Here is a 21,962-nt window from a genome sequence, read left to right as displayed (position 1 = left end):
AACGACGTGCGTATGCATGTATTTGTGCAAGCTCAATGATGAAAGGGGTTTCCTGTGTGATTCCTTGTGCTAAGGTCACAGACTTATTACTGTTGGAAGTGGAATTGCGACGTGCAGATTTTCTGTCCAGTCTTTTTACTGTTTTCTCATAAACAGACTTTGCTGCGTTTTGGCTCTTTGACTGTAGCAACGCACACGACGGGATGCCAGATTCAAGGCTGCTTTATGTGCGAGTAAATCCAACAGAACCAAGAGATGTTAGAGGAGGAAGTAATACTGGTGTTTTGCCTGCCAACACAAAAACTCGTTCATTAGCTGTAACTCAGTCACACAGACAAATAAAATGGCTACTAAATCCACCAATTAAAACAAAACAGAAAATGAATGTTGAGGTTGAAACAACAAAAGCTGCAGTTTGTTTTCATTGTCTGCTTTCACCACACTCCTACAGATGACGGTTTCCTTCTCTTATGTCAGAGACTAGCGGTGACTATTTAGATGTTCGGTTGAATAAACACGGTTGTACTTTATGTTATGTTAAGTTTTGATAACGATTTTGGCACAAATACCCAGAAACTAAAAATGATATTACATTTTATAGTAGAAATCATGTCAGCAAAAATGTGTTTGGAATTTGGGTTTCTGCTCTAGTTAAATAGTGCACGTGATCGCACTTCTTTTCCTTGTCTATTTTTTCTGGGAAGGGCCATTTTTTTGGTTGTAAAGAGTACCGAAGCAATCGCAGTATCGAAGTTCGGTACCCGCCCCAACATGCAAAAGGAATACTTCAGTAAGCAGTCCCACCATTTATGACCTTTATTTAACCAGGTAGAATCAATTGAGAACCAATTCTCATTTACAATGATGACCTGTCATTTTTTTTTTTGATTTTTATTTGATTTTATACACTTTATTAATCCCCCGAGGGGATTACCTGACCTGAAGTGCATGTTTTTGGATGATGGGAGGAAGCCGGAGAACCCGGAGAGAACCCACGCAAGCACAGGGAGAACATGCAAACTCCGCACAGAAAGGCCCAGGACCGGATTCGAACCCAGAACCTTTTTGCTGTGAGGCGACAGTGCTAACCACTGCACCACCGTGCCGCCGCCCATTGCTCTGCAACATCGTCCACACTGGTCTGATAACATCCACAGATGTGAACGTGATGAATACACTGGTACGAACGCCACGGCAAAATCCGGTGAACAAATGCATGCAGTTTTAATGGTAGACGGAGCTATCCTGGAATAGAATATGATGAATTAAGAATCTGCCTGTTTGCATGTAGCCCATCATCTGTTCTCTGTTTTCTTGCATGGATTCATGGTCAGGCCACATCTATTAAACAGGCCTCCGCTGCTCTGAGACTGTATCACATGACCATAACAGACGGCCTCTGTCATATGTCATTTGCCAGCAACTCAGTTTCCTTCAGACAGCCGACACCGTTAAGACGCACACACACTTCATGGGAAGAATCACAGACACCAGAAGCCGCAAGCGCACAGAATAAATGTGCAGACAAACACTAACAAAAGCAGCTGTTTTCATGCCAACAACAAAAGGCCCGTCTCGCACGGCGGGATCAGTGTAAGACCTGAAACAGGTCTTTTTCACTTGCGTCCACAGTCCTGATTTCGAGGGGGCTAAGGTTTTTATCTGCTTTGTGTGACGAGCCCCAGGTACAAAACATAAAAGCACACAGCTTTAACCGAGTCTATGACACAGATTCTGTTTTTCATCTCAATGATAAATGCCTCTGAGGCGCCCCTGTGGAAATATAGCTCAAGGTAAGATAAATGTGTGTCTGAAATTGCAAGGAGAATTAAGTTCGGACAGAGTTTACTTTTTTAAACATTTGCTGACTTTTGTGTATCCGTAATGCTGATTTAAAAATGCATGAAAAATACACTGTGCTCAAACATTTTGTCAGGTGCCAAGTAGACTCCTTAAGCGGATGTCGACCACTTGGATTATCATCCCGTTGGCTGCAGGCGGTGTTTGGCTCCGTCTCTCTCCTTCTGCTCTGCTCTGGTGCGCCTCCAAGATCCCTCCACATTGAAAAGTGAAAAATTTCATTCAGTTGCTATCTTAAAAGAAGAGAATATAAGACTCCGACAAAACATTTTCCCCTGAATAAATTTGTCCCTTTTGGTGCCGTGATGGATTCTGAGCCACCTTTATCAACAGTGATCAGGCTCTGAATTATTAAACTAATAGCTGTTTGCTCGACCCCCCCCAAAAAGCTTAAAATAAGATTCTCCCTATAGGAGTTAAACACTTATTCCAAGCTGAGGTTTACACACAGTGTTAAACTGCCTCCTACACACTCAAGGTAATGGATGCTTGGGTCAATTTAGGTGCACCAGGTCCAGCAGTTTGATATCTGAGCCACAGTATTCTGTATGTTCCTTCTATGACCTTCAAAGCCCTGCAGGACATTAGGAGTTGCAGATGTTTCTCAGACGTATCTAATAAACACAAATACATCTGATAAAGTCCACCAAAAAACCTCTCTGACACATCTGTACATTTAAGGAATCATCAGGGTTCCTGCTATTTAAGTGTTATGTGCCAAGTACTAGTTTATGTCAGCCTCATAAAAAGAGCTGCCTGACTTTGTACGAAATAAAAACCATCAATACCAAGTAAAGTTAAACGCTCATTTTTCCAGATTTTAGTCTGTTTCTCTTGATGTTCTTTTTGTGTTATTTCAAGAAGTATCTCTTCAGTGCAAAAAATCCTACAAAAGAGCATTAGAGAAGTCCTGTGTTGGACTTAGCAGAGCTAAAATGAAATGTGCTGGCACAACTGTCCAGTGCCGGAAAATTGTTGGTTTTGTGTTGCCAATGGTGATTAAAATGGGTAAAGACGTGTTCTACCATCGTGTAGCTGCATTTTTTTCTATTATATTTTTATATTTGAAATGTTGCCCTTATTTGTTTTCAGCCTGCAATTGTTTTATCAGAGGAAGGGCCCCCAAAGAGTCCCTTTAGAAACTAAGAGTTAAAATTAACGCATTATTGGCTGAAGTTGCTCTTCTGGGAGGCATTAACATCTCCAGAGAAACAAACAAAGAGACACATACGCTTACTTTTATTTTTCTGAGCCTTTGTCGGATACTATTAGTCATGTTTTTGAAAATGTGGATTGTTGGGGAACAAAGTCTTAAGCTCCCACAGGCCACACAAATATGAAAAAGCTATGAGTATAATAAATGGTCCGTGTCACATCGTGGATGAGGTCACTACTTCAGACCACTAAATTATGCAGCAGCCCCTGAGCCAAAAAGAGTGTGAAAGAAAAGCTGTGACATACACAAAACCTGGCTATACAAGTGTAGATGTAGGAGTTTGGCAGTCATTGGTAGTTACTTGGAACCAGCAGCAGTCTCATGTTTAGCCAGAATAGAGACTAATAATACAAATACTCAGTGCTTTTTACTCAAATGTGCGTATTATGGGCAGAATGTGGAATAAGGAATACCCAAGGTAGAAATAGTAGCCAATAAATAGCACCCGCATCCTCCCACAAATGAGATTAAAAGAAAATGATTGTGTAAAAACAGATTTTATGGATTCTGGAGCCACAATAAAAGTCAGTGATAAACACAACCTGGAGTCACCCCTGGTTGAAATGATTAATCATACATAATTAGTGCCGCATCTGCAATCAATCATTTACTACTCTCTAAATGAATGACACTACTAGACACTCTAATTTTTCTATGTTGAGCAGTAAATTGAGACTTCAGACAGTTATGAATCATCACTCTTTTGCATCATCACTGCCTGGTGTAGTGCCTGTTAAATTTGGCATCTGTAAAATGCATATGCACTGCAACATGGGGATCATGCATGTGCATTGATTTCAATCTCAGAAGTCACATATACTCAGCTGAAATGAGAGACATTATACTGCAGCGAATAATATGAGACTCAGCCCAAGTAAACATGTACCATAGCTAGGATCAACACATAATCAATCACTAATAAAAGCAGAACGGACTCTTAACTTTCTGTGTTCTGCTTTTAAATTCCATTAAAAAAATTATTGCGTTGGCATGATTTTATGACTGATTTTGTTTAAATGCTGCACAAAAAATTTTACGAAATGTCCCGAGTTTCAAAAACCAAACAAACGCAAACCCATTTATGTATGTAAAATGTCATATTCTCAAATATATTTGGTCATATCATGTGCCATTTTTAACTTTTGTTTTTACAGATAAGCAAAAGATTTAGCTTTAAAAAAAAAAAAAAAAATAGAGGTCACAGGTAGAACAGCCAAAGTTATTTAAGATCACAAAAAATACTGTCTAATATTGGACCAAGGCGTTGTGTGCATTGCATCCGATATCATTTCAGTAATTGCCATTGCATGATGGCAACCAATTAGAAACTGTTCAACAATCAGCTGTGGTTACTTGAATAAAGTACATTGAAGTAATATCACACTAAGTATACAGAATACATAAATCCTATTTGTGGTCTAACTGTCTCTTTATAACTCATATTCATGGGTGCATTGTGAAAGCCCCGAATCAGCTCTAAATGTCATGTGCCTCAGGCTGATAGTCAAAGACAGGAGAACAAAAACACAAGTAAAAGTAGAAGCCTGGCAATATTCATGTTGTGTTGGGACTGAGAATATGGCTACAAGGTTTGCTTTGTCATGTTGATAGAGACCACAAAGAAGCAGATAAGAAGTAATTACACTCTCCATGTTCTACAAACAAGGAACACAGCCTTTTCTATTAACAATAAAACTGGGACATCCATTGATTCAGTGTTTCCAGGTATTTACTGTTTTTGGGATCAATGCTTTGTCAAATTTGGAAATGGCAGCAGCATGACTGCATTTTAGCCTCCCAATAAATGTTAATGTCATTTTAGTGGATTTTATCTTGTATTCTAAAAAATATTCAATTTGGTTTATAATCATATAAACTAAGAGGAAGTACATAATATAATTTCGATCCATCCCGGCATTTATCTTTACATTCATTTGAAACAGGTTTTCCACTGACTGAAGCAGACAGCAGCACATGGCTTCCAAACTAAATGAATTGTGTGTTTCTAGATCGGCACCAGTCAAAGTGGAATTAACTAAGCATACAGACATATTGTTAACCTGATGACCAAAGTCAATGAATGAAGCCCGCCTGGCACTCTCAGTACTATCACATCTTAAAAGGGGGTTGCTGGCTGATGTCCAATGATAAATAATTTGCAGAAATATAAAACAGACTAACATAAAAAAAATAAACATTTGAATTTATGGTTATTACTTTTAGACAATTCTTACAAGCATCTTTGCCTTGAAAGGATTCAGTATTTACAAGGCAAACAAACTGCAATGAAATGTCATTATTATGGTGCGATTGAGGGACTTTTACCGCCGTGTCTGAAGTATACATAAATATTTATGCGTGGTTCGTAATGGGCGACTCTGCCCCAGTGACAGGTTATTACGGTGGCCGAACCAACACTCACGGGAGGAGTCCATAAAATCACACAACACATCATTAGGCAGCTGTCTGACCTCAACAGGACTACGGCCGGGGCACTAATCAAATGGCTTCTGCCAGTCAAACAGGCCGAGCAATATACCTGAAATGTAACCGCGAACCAGCCATTCGGAACGGCACAAGTAAACTTGTGTGGGCTGCGAGTGCAAAGGTGTGCGAAGTGTGTAGATTAAAAACCTTGAAATACAATGACGAATGCAGACATTCTGTAGAGGACTCGGGCTATAGGAGCGTTTTATTTCATCGTTTAATTTCTACAACTCCTGTTTGATCAGCATCAAACAGTCCAACATGGTCAAACCTACAACTGCCGTCTGTCACAATTGTGTCAGACGGCAGAAGTTAAGCTGAAAGGACGCAAAGGGTTTTTCATTTCCTGGATCTAATTACTTTCTATATCTATGCCATTTGCCTGACTATACTGCAATCATTTTTCTTGATTCTTTACTGCAATTTTCTAAACAATGTATTATTACACTAGATAATATGTGGTATGTAATTGTTAGATTGTTATAACAGAAAAGGACTTCTAAAAGAGCGAAAAGCAAACCCTCTGCTTTCTTGTTTTGCTTCCATCTGGTTGGCTTCACTGCAGTGAAAAACAAAAATCAATACCCTAAAAATATGTTTGTTTTGATCCCTGTATATTAGATGTTGACTCTCTTAAGCCATGTAACCTTTAACAGTCACTGGATCAATAGGTTGGAAACTAAGAAGCCTGTTTAAATCCACTGACAAATAGCATTAAGCAGTCAAAGACAGGACGGTTTTTATGAAGACACCAGAAAACACAGCGCTCAAGTTGCAATTTGCATTCAGACAGAAAAAACATTGGCTCAAACTCAATTAGGTTATGGAGAAGAGAGCCCGCCTGCAAGCAGCTATCATCCATTAGTAGACTGTAATAATGACGTATAAATGCAATTAATATGACTGATGAGAGGCAACATCCTGACAATCATTCACCTACTTTATCATAATAGTCAGTCTGGCAAATCCCATTAGATCAGTGGATGTAATAGTGAAAGTGCAAAGGAATAAATCCATCATTAGGTTGTCAGGTAGTTTATTCATGTTGAACCAGCCGGCTTTGACAGCATCCAACAAGTCAAAAGTGTGGATACAAAAATACCAAATAAAAGAAAACAATGGGACATAAATTATCTCAAGTGTCTGAAATTCTGCAAACATATTATTAGCAACTAGTGTCATCTTAACTTCAGATCTACAGTAGATCATCATCTAATCATTGGCCTAATTGTAATATTACAAGTGGAGTGTCTAACACTAAATCAAAATAGGACTTTTATCGCATACCTTTATTACATTAGTAATACAGAATGGATACTGATTACTGATTTCTAGATTGGGATGGGACAATACACGAAGATATTCTATGCTCCTGTCAAATAATTCAATACTATTCATTGTACTAAAGTTTTAAATTGTATTTCATTTTGTAACTTTGTAAATTGATCATATTTTATATTCTGTACAAATATCACCATGAACATCATTCTAGAATTATCTGAAAGCTAATAACACGCGTAGCTCCCTCAGCAAGAAGGCTTTTTGTTTGTATGAAAACTTTGCAAATACTAAATAGTAAAAAAAAAAAAAAAACAACAACAACAAAAACATGAAGCACTATGCTCCGAATTCAACGAATTATCAAACTGATGAACCAGTTCTCGCTAGAGTTGTGTGAAGTTGCCAAAAAAAAACTGAACTGTCTGTATTCACTTCGGCCGAGGTCGAGCAGTCTCCTGGACTCTGACATTCATTGTTACAAGCCTAACTGAGTGTCGATAGCTGGAGAGTGACATTTTGAATGGTCCCATTAATTCTGTTTGTTGAGCTGTCTCATTACACAGTTAATAGTCCATTTGTCCTGATTGCAGTCACGTTACGGAACAGTGATCACACATTGGACTAATGGTTAGAAGGCACACCGCGCACAAGGCAATATAGGACGACTTGTCTGGTTTCCAAAATGTCCATATAGTTTCCTAAAACAATCCATAACTACAATTGATATTGAGGACCAGTTTGGAAAATGGCTCTAAATCTGGATTGTTAATAATTGAATATAATATTCGAGGTAGGAGTGGCGTTAACACATAACATCGGTGGCTGAGAGTTCGAGGGTGGCAACTAAAGACATAAGCAAACCAAGCAAAGCTTTTTTAACAATTTGACCGCACATTTTTATGAAGCATTTATCAAATATGCTGCAAAATGAGCAAACAACTAAAGACAGAAATGCTGCAGGCTCAACAACAGCCCATAAATGGGGCAATATTTCAATCTTGTGATCAGAATTTTTAAACAAACAAAAAGCATAACATTTTTGGAAATGTTCCAACACCACTGTCTGATAGAAAACTTAATTTTCTTCTTAAGTAACCACGGTAACAGCTATTGTGCTTTAGTTCAACACAGCCTGCTCACTGAAAATTGTACATTTATACATTATCTACACTAAAACTCACATCTATCACATGTACTGTATAATACAGTTCATGCAGATATAAATCATAGGTTTTATCCACTCCATGCACTGTATATTTATATATATATATATATATATATATATATATATATATATATATGTTTTATTTATTATTATTATTTTTTTATATTTATATGTTGTTTATTGATGCCGAGTCGTTGATGTTTTGTCCTTATATTTGTACGGTATCGTTTTAAGGTGCAGCTAAAAACTACTTCCCTGTACAATACATTAAATTAACAAAACATAATTAGCTTGCAAGGAACGAGAAAACTAATTTTGACATGACACTATACAGAAGTTAAAAAAAAAAAAGATCAAATGAAAATACCATTTAATCTCATGTCAGAAAATGGCATCGTTAAAGCTGTGATTTCAAAGCTTACAGCATAAAACGAAGATATACTGTAGTGTGAGCATTACAGCAGTGACAAAAGTAGTGGCGTCTTTACCCTGTGGCAGTGAGTATCAGAAGCAAATCAGAGTTCTCGTCACCGTAAACAGATTCAGCATGTTGCCGCCTTTGGGGAGATTGTATACACAGAGATGTGAAAACATTTTACCAAAAGAGCCCCGTTGTCAAAACAGCATCATCTCTCAACACTTCTTCAATAAAAAAGGAAATGAGGTTGTTGCTTTCTTAATGTCACAAAAGGGACGATAGTGCAGCTAATGATTATTTTCAATACCAATTAATCTGTTGTTTATCTTTCAGTTTTATAATTAAGAGTGTAAATGACATCTCAAAGGAAATTAGTTGATTACCTGGCTGCAACTTTAGTTGAATGAGTCGGGAATTGGAATGAGACAAATATTCTTCAGGCACATCTCTATAAACAAATGTTATCTGTTTGCTTTTAACCCGACAGTTTAACCATCCGTGAGACCACTGAGAAACCAGAAATGTCCAGAACAAGATGAATCCCGGCTTCCCGTCAGAGCCAGAACATAGAGCAATTAAAAAAAACAAAAAATAAATCAAAAAAATAAAAAACACTTTCATGTGTCTCCGGAGGAGGAACCTAAATCCTCCTTCCTTTGGAATGCAGCTACCATGATGCCTCCAACTGGCTGCACATCTCACTGTTTTCTGCCTGTTTCCTTCATGTGATTTATTCATTTGAAGAGGTGACACCAACATGAAAACCAGACTTGCTACATGTGTTTTTCAGCCTCCCTTCTGAATGTGCAAACAGACGGGAGGAGAATATGTCTACATGCCTATCTTTGTGTGTAAGCTATTAATACTTTTTTGTTTTTCTTTAAATCCCTTCTGGGCATGATGGCATTGTTTTGTGGCATTTATGTCGTCTTCCGCTTTATCTTAATTTAATTTATAAAGATCCACAAACGGTGAACTTACGCTGAAGTAACAACAAACAACCACAACGTCCGATAGATAAAACGACCACAAAATAAAGGCTGTAAATCAAATGCAATGCATATCGCTCACGTTGACGGTGCTCCTAACCGGTTAGGACGTTCCACCTACCGGTGACCTCAGGAGAGAGCGCTCTGCTGTGTTACACAACTAAGGGTAATTGCTGTTAGATCAGAGCTAATCCAGAGCCAGACAAAATACCTGAAAAAATGCACAGTGTGTGCTGCGCCTCTGAATGGAGGCGAGAGGGGTACAGCCGTGACATACCAATGAGCCTCTTCTGGATAAGCATACAATGTGTGAGGCCAACTGCCCATCCTCCCCCAAGGCATATCAGGAGTGCATATATATGCTGAAAACACATTATATTCACTCTTGGTAGTGCTGTATAATATAGAAAAAAAAAGATTAAATCTTATGAAGACATATTTTAAAATGGTAGATAGGCACTCTGGAATTTGATAATGACTCAAACAGTTTGTGCGTTATCAGTTTAAAACCCCGACAGCATGTTTTCTAACCTTCCATTCTGTATGTATGGAGATTGGACAAAAAGGTTTTCATCAGCTATGAAGATACATAATTATAAGACAACAATTTAGAACTTAAAATACTGACAAGAAAAACTAATTTAAGATATTACAGGCATCCCTGCTTATCAACCATATAATATTCTGTATGTATGAATCTCTTGTTTCCGTCAAAAACATTGCTTTGCAAAACCTGTTCAATGTCACCGTTGTCTAAGAAACCAACAACTGTTCAGCGCAATGTCGTCTAGACAACTTGAGGTCATAGCCACAATATTTTCTCTGAGTGACTGCTGCAAAGTGGAACTTGCTTTGGTTTTGTTTTAAATCAATAGACCAATATTATCCAGACTTACGCTGTGGAAAAAAATAAGAAAAAAGCAGTAAGAACATGTGTCCCTGTGAAGATAAAGCCAACTCCACCAGGAACTCGGACAGATGTGCATGATGGAGCAGAAAACAAATTGTGGGAGGGAACGGTTGACGGGAGATTAATGGTGCACATTCTTTATCCGAAAGGAAATCTGAGATATTGTATAGCTTGAAGGGAATGCAAATAGGTACAAACACGGCAGCATAGATAAAAGGTTTAAAATCTTTTGTGGGAACCGTGGGGATGTGACGGTAGCGAGCATTGCGACGCTGGCGTGTTTCCAAGGTGCAAAGCAAATTCTGGGGGGAATCAAATTTTATGGGTCTTAAACATCATTGTGACCAGCTTATATGAACAATGACTCTCCTTTTCCTCTTTGAAACACACACACTGCTTGTCATGTTTGCAAAATAAGACCCTTAATGTGATTTCAATAATGCCATTAACTAGGTTAGTTGAGACTACATAACTACATTTCCACTGTGATAATAAACTAATGTACACGATTTAAGTGGTACTATAAATACAAGTCATATTGATACTGTGAGATTGCAGATAAAGGGTGGAGAAAAAAATATATAATTTCTTGGAATTGTATTTTTTTTTTAAATGTCTTAGAATCGTGTGACCATCGAAACTTAGAGGACAGTTTTCTATTTAGGTAAGAAAACAACAACAAAAAGTTGAGTACAAAAGCAGAGGTTGGTGAAAAATAAAGAGTGTGCATGAAAGAAGCAAGGGCAAGTAGGAGAAACAGCAACTGGAGCTCAAACAGAGAGTACAGAGCTTCCTCCTTGCCTGTGATCTGGAAATCTAACCTGTCAACCAGTGGGACGACATTTACAGGCTTTTTGGTTTCCTTGAAGCCACAGACGGTGGCGCGAGTAAAATCCAGAGAGGCAGGTTCGGGGTAAACAATACATTTTACAGACAGTTTGATGCAGACTCTTAACACCCTTCAATCTTAATCCTTACAGGTCGTAATTATAGCAGAGTATAGTGCAGCATTGATTTACAGATTGCAATTTGATGCACCACGCTAAGAAGAATGAATGTAATTTGAGCCAGTTCCATTTCTTTCAATGAAAAGAGCACTTTGGAACCATAATAAGATCCATGTGCAGAGAACTGGAAGAACGACTTTTCACCTCGACGGAAGTGGATATAATGATCGAAAAATTTGGTTTAGAAATGGAGTAAATTACCCAACAGCCAATTGTTGGTAATTGTCTGATTTCTATTTTGCATTAGTAATTTTATATCCAATTGATTTTTTTTTCCATTAATGCCAAAGAGAAAAGACACTTTGAAGATAAATTGCTTTCACTGGTGATTGACTTATTATTATTTTATTATTAATGCATAGCTATACGCCATCTACAAAAATTGGCAGCAGCTATATAGAGGACTCTATAAGATGCAAGCAGCACTACCACTGGTCAAAAAAATGGCTTTAATTCCATGTCTCACGGGGAGCTGACACAGAGCAGGCTGACTGGCTGAATATCAGCAGGCAGGTATGCAGCATTTCCATTTCAACACTGACAAGATAAGTTGGAGGCTGCACACAAGAGCACTGCCCATGCAAAAGGAAATTCCAGCTTCTCTTCAGCACCATGTTAGCTCTCGCATGAGGATGAAATTCAGATTTCTAAGCAACGCCGCAGCTTCCAAGCAGGAATTCAAATGTGCGCAGACGCCGCCTCAAGGAGGACATTTAAAAAAAAAAAAAAAAACGTTCATTCCACATAATTACACTGTCTGTCCAAGCCTTTTTCTCTGCTTGTGTTTTTTTTAGTTGAGTCTGTCAGGGGAGGACTTAATGCTTCTGGCAAGTAGAAATGCCCACTCTGAAGATGAACGGCTTTTATTCTAACCAAAACATGCAAGGGTGATTTAGCAGAACCAAAGAAAACATTAAGTGTTTGAATTTACAGCCAACTTCTGCTTATTAACTGCACATTTAAAATGTGTTTATTCACTTTAAAATAATTGGTAAATGTTCAAGTTTTACTTATTTTTTTCAGGATAATGAATTCAGACAATTTGAGATGAGTAAACATGAGTGAAGTGAATTCAGTAATAAACTGAATAACCCCAGAAAATATTTAATTTTCATTTGAGCTGGCGGCTGCAGTCAGTCACTGTCTAATTGTTATTTCTGCCAGCATGTGGTCCTCTGAACGAGAAGCCAAGGAGAAAACATTTCTTTTCTTGCTTTCCTAAATTTTAGCCCAAATACAAACTTACTTTCATTAAATATAAAGAAATGCTGTGTTATAAAAAAGAACCACTCAGTATCAACCTTTTTATGTGAGGATCAATTCGCAAAATTAAACGTTATAGAGGTATTGATCTGCCAAACTTTAATACTGAAATACTAGAAGAGAAAAATATTACATTGTGATAGAAGCAGTGGGGAGAAAATATATTCAACTCTGATTGGTGAGTCATCATGAGGTTCTGAAAACAAATCTAATCCAATCACAGATTGTCAGAAACTGAACCATTTAGAGCTGATTTAGTAAAATTTGGTAAAATTCAAATAACGGTTGATAGAGACGCACAGTCTGGACATCATTTGTCAATCAGTCGAGAAATTGGATTATAATATGACCTCAGTGATCTGTAGGCAAAACTTTGTACTTTAAAAACAGTAAAATATTCAACATGTCTACATATCGAGCTTCATTTTACAGATACTGTGTGCCAGTTGATGGATTTTAGCCGAAGTCCCTGTGCCCCTAATGTCTGGCTCGCATTATAAAAAGTATTTTACGAAGCGAGCAAATACATTACACAGTTTTTGTCACAAGGGGCCTTCTATTATGTGGTGGGGAGACACCAGAGGAGCCCAAGGAGCAAAAAGAGCAACTAAATGGAATTGCTTTTATAAATCAGTGTCACATTATGCATTCAGTGCGCAGACAAAAAAAAGCCTCTCTACAGTATACAAGTAGAAAGTCTATGAATCTTTTGGGAATCCACTTGCAGCATGCTCTCTTGTTAGCTACACCCTCCATGCTATTCTTTGATACTCGTCCAGCTTTACACATCAAGATAAACTGTGGAATTACACAGCTCCAGACGCATAAAACAAAGCCGGCGCTGAGAAGAAATTTACAATGGAAGTTACCAAAATCAAATTTTGCGGTAAACGGGACGCTGTATATCGGTGGGAATCTATCAAAGAGACAAAAAAAACTCTTAGTCATAAAAAATTCAAGGTTTTCTTTGATGTTTTTCTGCTGCTGTCTAAATAAATGCAGGCTTCTGGTTTCAGTTTCCATGAAAAGAGACATGGTATAGTGTAAGTAAGTCCCTGCTCTTGTCCCTCGACCGGTGAAAGCCGTCAAAGCCATTGTGAAGGTTCTGCACAAAATGATAATGAATAAAATGTCTGTCGGTTGCTTGGAGTAGTTGTATATACGACATGCATGTATTCCACAACCAGGAGACTCAGAAGTCCAAACACCCGATTTAACCATTACATTTCAGAGTTTCAGCAATTATATGCAGAAGCAGGCAACCTGTTTTAACTAAACAATGCTAACACCTCATATTTATGTATGAAAAAGGGTAAACGATGTCTTTCCTTATCCTGCAACAGCAAATCACCCAAAAAAGAAGTAGTAGCTGACTTTATATGTGGTAAATAAAAGGAATAAAACTGCCATTCAGTCATATGACAAACATCCTCTTAATTATTAAAATAGGAACACCATGTGAATAATGGGGCATGTTCTTGCTTTGCATTAATCAGACAAATATAAAGGAAAAGAACAGCTTGTGCATTCATTATGGGTATTTACATAAAGTTCTTTGTTCATTCCGTCAAAGATAAATCTACAGCGTGCCTCTCAGCAGTGGTAATGATCAAATGATTATCTTGAGATCAAAGCTGTCCACCAGAGCCGAGAGGCAGAGACTAGAGACTCTGGTGGTAAAACAAAGCATTAAGAGCTACAGTAAATGCAGAGGACAGCAACAAGCACGGGTCACTGACCACAGCTCATTCATCCTTCTCATGCCATCACTTAGGTCTGTCGCTGTTCAGCTAAATGAGCACGGTACTTCACTCCCTGAAGGTACGATGCGTTTCCCATTATGAGGTGATGCAACTTATTAATCTGTTTGTTTTCTGAAAAGCAGGCTCTTGCAAAAAGAGATGCATATTTGTGTCTATAATGACACGCAGACTACCTATGACCATAATTTGTCACACATCTCATCGGCAAAGTTCAACAACATGGAAGCTGCCACTCTTGTCACACAAGGATATGGTTTCACACTGACAGTCAATCTTTCACATGCGAGTGTAAACCGCCATCTGGACTGGTGTTTTAATTATCATTGTTTAATTACATCCACAACCCTGGAAGTAGCTGACAAATCACAATGGGAGCCGACGAAACTCACAAGTCTCACAATAACAATGTACATATTCCAACCGATCATAATACGGTGTATATATATATCTATATATATTTATATATATAGATATATATCCAGACACCCGCCAGGCAGAGCAGTCGAATGATCAAAGCCAGCATAGACCTTGTTTTTCTGTATATTAACAAAACATGAGGGTAGATATACTGTGGTGAGGAATTAAATGAATTCAGGCTACAAATGGCACTGCATTTATCTTAAAAAGACAGCCTCCTACAGGTCTACTATAACAGGTCAAACAATGATGATTAGATTGTTTGCTGGCCTGCACGAAGCCCAACATCAGTTATATTTGTATGGTCTCGTAACACTATCAGTTTGGTCTTTCAGTTGAGCTTCCTTGTAGTATTTTTAAACACATCAAACTCAAACCAAAGCTAAATTAAGCGTAACGCTAAATTTGAAAGAGCCATTACAAAAAAAAACCCTCAAACCTCCATCTCCGCTCCACACGGCGTAATAACTCCCATCTCTCCTCTTGACCTTTGGCCTCTCTTCAATGCTCGTCCCGCGGTGCCGAGCTGAACCCCTGACATTAGATTGAGATGTTGTGCAGCGTGTACATGTCCTGTGCCACAGGGAACAGAGTTCTCAAAGTACCTGCATTTCTTTTTTCCACTTTCCCACTGTAGGTTTTAATCTCCCGTCTCCAAGCGAGCAGGGTTTTCTGTAACTCGCGATACAGCAAAGGCAGAGAGGGGAGACGGGGGAGAGAGGGAGGGGGAGAAAAAGGCTGCTTGACATGCCACGGTTTGATAAGATGTGCAGAAGAGACGAAGATGTGGCGGAAAATGAAAGGTGTAAAGATTTAGTCCCATGCGATGGACAGAGACGATAAAGAACAGGGAAACATTTGATTGTTTTCGATCTTGCATCGAGCGCCTGAAAGCTTTCAAAAAAAAAAAGGTGAACTCTTAATGAGGTGTTCACAGAGTCAGCCATGTTGCTAAAACTATTGATTTCCACCCAGTCCTACAACATCAATTAAACGCAAAGAAAATGATCTTGTGTGACAAAGCTCAGCGGCATAGAGCTCTCTCCCTGGAATTTGTAAGTATGATGCTACACACTTGAACTATCAACATGTTTTGCACCCTGCATTACAAAACGGAGTTAAAACATTGGCATTGAAAGCACATTTCTGAAGCGAAGTGACGCTGCAACAGCAGAGCACGACAGTAGAGGCTTACGAACTGACAGGAAGGCAAACTGAAAAGCACAACATTCATGTACATAGGCTATGTTATTATTGAATAAATTGATATTTCTCAGTGTTTGATAACATGTAAGTAAAAACAATAAAAAAAAAATTAAAAAATGGCAAAATAAAATACAGGTTAGAGGGGGTGAGGGGGGAGGGGGAAGGGGGGGGCGCCCTGTGCATTTCTTCCATACTGCCCTTTCTGCTCATACATTCTCCGTGACACTTGCGGTAATAAATCAAAGCTGAGCAGGCAGGCCACAGTGTGAAGGAGACTTACTTCCCCCCTCCCAACCCCACCACCACCACCTTCCCTATAACCTCTGACGTGGCTTCGACAAAACAATCGGACATCTGACAATATCGAGGAAACATACAGGGCCACGCTCATTACGGATCGGATGACATTTAGCTAATAGGGGATGCTTCGGCATGCCTTATTTCCGTGGTGGCATTTTCACTATTGTGAAAAAATAAATAAAAAGGTGAACTTTGTTATCAAAGGGGAGAAATGCAGCTGATATGAGGAGGCAAAATAGTTGAGCACACAGTTTGCACCTAGCAGGTCTGTAAAGTATTGATATGTTGCAATATTAAGTTGTGTAATAATGTATGCACTAAAATATATATATAATTCTATATTCATCACTGCCCATTTAAATGTTTTTATTTACTTAATTTATTTACTTAAAGAAACCTGCAAAATTTTTTTTAACTCATTTCGGCAAATGTTAATTTCATGCTCAGATTGGATAAAAAGTACCGTTATGATTTTGGATGTTACAGCGATAAATACAAATGACGATCCCACTTGTTCTGATTGCAGAAAAAAAGTATTAAATGTAAATATAATATAAATGTACTAAAATCAGATCTTCGCTTACTATATCGTATTATAAAGAAATGCATTGAATCGTAACGTCTGCATCACGATACGTATTGTGTCGCCAGTTCCTTGCCGCTACGAAGCTTAAGTGGGCTGAATACAACCAACAGGAACATTTCCTCCCAACAGCAGGAAATGTAGCGCAGAGTTTGGATTAAACCAAACTACATTCGTTTCCAACACAATCAATCCAAATTACACAATTATTATATATATATATAATTTATCTACTACGTAGAGCTCTCAAAACGTCCATGATGGAACAAAAATGGCCGTGCTACATTACACTCAGCAACTCGGCACTAAATAGAAATGATTACCACGTGTCTGAAAATCAAGTTACTGCTCACAAGTGAGTGAACTATTAAGTGTCCACTATATAAGGAGCATTGAATCAGTGAATGATGGGCTGATTTTGGACAAAACTATTGAATTTTTGTTCAGAAAAGGAAATAAACAGGAGTCTTTGGTTGTCATGGTCACAATAATAGACACTAGGTTAAGGCAACGCGAAGTTAAAAGTAATGCAGACTATTAGTTTGAAAGGAGAAACGAACATCGAGTCCAATCCGTGATCGACCCATCCACTAGAGGGCGCTGTCATGATGAGTCGTGGCTATGGGTTGTAAACAAACAGCTTATGGGGTCATTTCTTGTTTGTTTGTATGGTTTTAAGTGGAAGGGCAGTTTCAGTTTAGAAAATGTTAAAAGTACGAGCACAAGAAAAAAACTGAATGCACTCTTTTAAAATAACCTAAAAGTAAAATTTTGTAATGCTGAAAGATCAAATTGTCCTTAATCAAGTCACACAAAAAAAAAAAAAAGCAAGCAGAGCTCTCAAGAGTATTGAAATGCCAACCGCTGTGGGCCAATTAAGGTTTAATGTTTTTCTGGTTATAGCAGAGTCAAAGAGAAAATGTTCCATTTTCAGTTACTTGAGAGCTTTTACAATTGTCGAGTTGGTCTTTAGTTCTGATTGGAGTGATGTTGGAGTTTTTCTGTTCTGTGACCAGAAGTGATGTTAAAATATTTCTAAGAGCTTCAGAGCAACATTTAAAAACAAAGGAAAGTGCTGGTGGGCAGCTGCCTCAATCCAAAACAGTGGAAACACTTTACAGTCCGACAGGATATAATATTTAGTGGGTATCAAAACATGAAAAGGAATAAATATGAACGCCCACACATAAGCCCGTATATTGTGTGTGTGGAAAGGCTTAACTTTCTGTAGAATACAGGAGCGTCCCAATTCACAATTTTAATAGGTGAGAGAAAATGATGAGGTAAAATATTGAAGCAACAAATGCAATTCTGATAATAAAAATCCAGTGTATGTAATTCAATTTGCTCATTTGGCTCTACTAGATCAACAACGCCGTGTACTTTTACCATGTTGATTGCAACAATTCATTTTTTCAAGCTAGAACACAACCGCTAATACATCCAACAAGAAAAAAGAAATAAAAACGAAGTCACGATGAACGAGATGCTTCATGGTGTTGAATATTGAATATAACAAGTGATACAAGTAGGTCTACTTCAGGACCTCAACACAAGTACAACAATAAAAGATATATAAAGGGTGGAAAGTTGTTTTTCTACGTGTCACCGTAGACGTTGGTTGTGTGGTTGTCGTCCTGACAGACACAACAAGTGTCCGACTACAGTGGCTTCGCATGGAAACTGTTGATACAACAATTAGCAGCTTGTTTCAGGAATCTTACATTAAACCTGTTCTGTTTAACGCACGTAAAAATATCAACAAAATAAAGACACCATGAAGCCGTTGACTGCTGTAAAAGCAAAGGGGGAAAAAAAAAAAACAGCCCACTAGTTTATACATTTCACTGCATTATGAATTTGACAAGAGCGGTTATTGAGTTTCACAATGTGGTCAGCGTTTTGGATGAACATGCTCGCAAAGCTTCAGAACTACGCTGTTCGTAGTAAAGCAAATCTATACGGTCTTCAATGCCACCGTTGTACCTGCATTAAATGAAAATGTCTGAAAGGCCTTGTTAAAGCCGGAGTAAGTGGCACATGATTGTGCTCCCGCGAAGAACGCTCGAGTGATTTCATTTAAAAAAAAAAAAAATGTTTTTATATATAAATAATCTTCAACAATTTTCTATCTAAACCTCTGCACAGAACACGCCTCGTTACGCATCTCACACCCAAACTAGTGAAGCCGCTTCTCTTCCTCCACAGCACGCAGCCATGCACTGAAAGGGTGAAGCAGCAAATTTGCTAGCTGGCTGACTGGGAGGACAGAGAGGCCTTTCTCACCAGTCAGCGGCTGTCCTTAATGAGAATAGAAAGTGATTTACTAGCTTAATGCTCCAGCCCTCAGTCGGCCTGCTTCGCGCAGCCAGTTTAAGTCGACATTCTTCATACAGAGAATGAAATTGAGACCGGGGAAAGAGAGGAGGAGGGGGGGAAAAAAAAAAGAAGATAGCAAGCCACTGTTGGAAAACTGCAGTAATGAGACATTTTCATGGATTCTCAGTACCCGCATCACTGACCTCCACCAAGTCCTGCATCTCTGGATTCGTCATGTTTTTGTTTGTTTTTGTTTTTTTTGCCAGGTTCTCTCACCGTCTGCTAACAGGAGACCTGAACCGTGAATTACATCACAGCGTTCGGCAGTTCTCGTCTTTCACTTCATCTTGTGTGGGTTAAAGCATTTAACAAACACGACTGTGTCTCATACTCTCTCATTAAAAACAGCCTGCGTGGCTCACACACGTCGCAAAGAGCAGTCATCCCTCAGGACTTTCTGACATAAATGAAAAACCCAAAGAAAGTAAGGCAAGCAAGATCCTCTCGCATGCAGCCTCCTCTGCTTACTAAGCAAATATTTCCCTCCGGTTGGTGTGAGGCAGAGATGCTTTCCTGCCATTATGTCCTCTATGATTATCCAATCAGTGATGTTACTCCCAAGACCATTTTAAAGTCAGTGGCTTTCACTGAGAACATGAAATGGCCTGTCAAAGACCAGTGCTGTTGATTCACTCAGTTATCTGGTGATGTGTGAATAAACAGGGGAAAAAACAAAAGCAGCATGTGTGGCTTCCCCTTAAAACCTGCAGGGATTAAATGTTGCAAACTCAAACCTTGGTTTTTTTGTTGTTGTTGTTGTTTTTTTTACCCGGTTACACTTTATAGCATGTGTGCTGTAGATCATGTGTTCAAGTGAGAATAATAAAAAAACAATTTCATGCACATTTGCAGGACTAAATTGCACTGCTTGATTGGGGCAGCAGACTTGGGGCATGCATGAAATTTCAAATCATAATCACATTTAACCACCAAATAGGAAAAGCCAGACAGAAAGGGGGACAAAGTGAGAAGGAGGGGGGACAGAAGGATGTGGTGACACTTAAAACATGAGTCTCACAGTTTGTTTTCCACGCAGAAGCAGCAGGTCTCAAGTTAAACGGGGGGGGGGGGGGGAAGGAAATTCGTGGATCAGCTTTTTACCTGGATTACTGTTTGCGCATCATGCTGGCTTTAGAGAACATACCGTGAAATCCAAACAAGGCGATGGAGAACAGAACAGGTGATTTAACGCCAGGGACTAAACGTGTGTGAGCATATGATTTGGGAATGTAGCTGGGCACACCGCCTGCTGGTGTCCACGGGCTCTATGCGCACTAATGTGCCGCTAGATTGACTGGTTAACATCATGGAGGGCAAACGCACAGCAGTTCTTACCGAGTGAGAAGTAGGGAAGAGCTGTGTTGTCAAGATCATCCATTACGGAAATTCGCCCAGGTAGGTCTGTTCTAACGAATAATAGGAGTCGGGACTCCCCCCCTCCTACTGCTGCTCCACCTCCTCCTGCCGTTCCTCCTCCCGTTCCTCCTCCACCAGCAGCACCTGCTCCAGCGGCACCCCCTCCTCCGACCACGTTCCCCGAGGCTCCGCCGGTGAAGCTGAACTCGTTTTCCCGGAGTACGGGCAGGGTAGACACGGTGACGGTTTTCACCTCACATGGCGTCTCCGCGTCGCTCTCTTTGTCCCTCTCTTCGTCAGGCAACGTCGCCCCTCTGTTTGCCCGGACTGTCAGAGACCCCGTTAATAAGAGAGCCAGGAGAAGGACGCGGAGGTGCAGCGCTGGTATCCTCGCCATGCCGCTCCTTGTGTGTGGTTCTCTCGCTTTGAGTGGAGCTCATAAGCTGTCCGTTCACTTATAGTACAGTCGCTGCAAAGGAGTCGCGTCCGTCCAGGAGGCGGCAGCACAGGTGTAGTGAGAATGACATCTTTCGGCTGCTCACACATCCACTGACTGTGGGACAAATCACTTCAACTTGGAAAAGCTCGTGTCCTTTTAAAGACAGATTTGAGGGGGAGTTATCATATCTGTCATTACGCCGTTTTTTGTTTGTTTGTTGGTTTTATCTCTGGCTCTATTTCTTTTGACTGCAAACCAACATTTTAACATGTTTAAGTGCATTGAGAAAAATAATAAAAATATATATTTCATCACATCCTTTCGACAGGTTTTTTTTTTCTTTGTTGAATAATGTGTGGTGTAGAACCTGTCAAGTAAACAATTGAAATGAGATAAATAAGTACTTATGTGAGAGTCACTGCTGCTCTAGAGATTTTGAACATATCGCATGATCTTCATCAGTAGATGGAGTTTGCCAGTTATCATGGAGCTGTAAATGTTTGTGTAATGTTTGTTCACCTCTTTCTGAGTACTTTGGACTACTTCTCATCTACATTGGCTTGAAAGTCGAGCTTTAAAGGTCATTATTATCCTTGCAACCCCAAGTATAACTTTAGTATTTGAAAAGCATATGAAAAAGGGTCCAAAAGTTATATTTCTTTGTTAAAAAAAAAAAGGCAAGAAGTTCAGTGGACAACTTCAGCCTAAATAAAATGTATAAAAGTTATAAATAATTCTAAAGCTATTCAATTTACCATGCAGAAAAATATTCCCAAGCTTCATTCCTTTATACACATATTGCCAATTCATTCACTATTAAAAACAGATATTTGTGTGTGTGTGTGTGTGTGTGTCCTGCTCTTGCAAATGTTTAAGTCAAATAGAGTGCACTACGTCAAGCGTAGTTTCACCTAAAAGATCCA

The 21,962-nt window shown here is 39.0% G+C and overlaps 1 protein-coding gene across 1 annotated transcript in view; it reads right to left on the bottom strand.

Moving 5' to 3' along the window:
• Positions 1-21,159, bottom strand: part of LOC138630742 (astrotactin-2-like) — a 231,177-nt gene extending 210,018 nt beyond the window's left edge. Inside the window, exon 1 of the mRNA XM_069715244.1 lies at positions 20,580-21,159. Coding sequence (XP_069571345.1) covers positions 20,580-20,997 — 418 coding nt within the window. The 5' untranslated portion in view covers positions 20,998-21,159. The remainder of the gene's footprint in view (positions 1-20,579) is intronic.
• Positions 21,160-21,962: the final 803 nt, after the last annotated feature.

This window comes from Brachyistius frenatus, unplaced genomic scaffold (assembly GCF_029030835.1).
Source record: "Brachyistius frenatus isolate BFR_SWC_R1_liver_20210118 unplaced genomic scaffold, ASM2903083v1 Contig_140, whole genome shotgun sequence".
NCBI classification, from domain to species: domain Eukaryota; kingdom Metazoa; phylum Chordata; class Actinopteri; family Embiotocidae; genus Brachyistius; species Brachyistius frenatus.
This window is presented reverse-complemented; position numbering and strand designations above follow the sequence as displayed.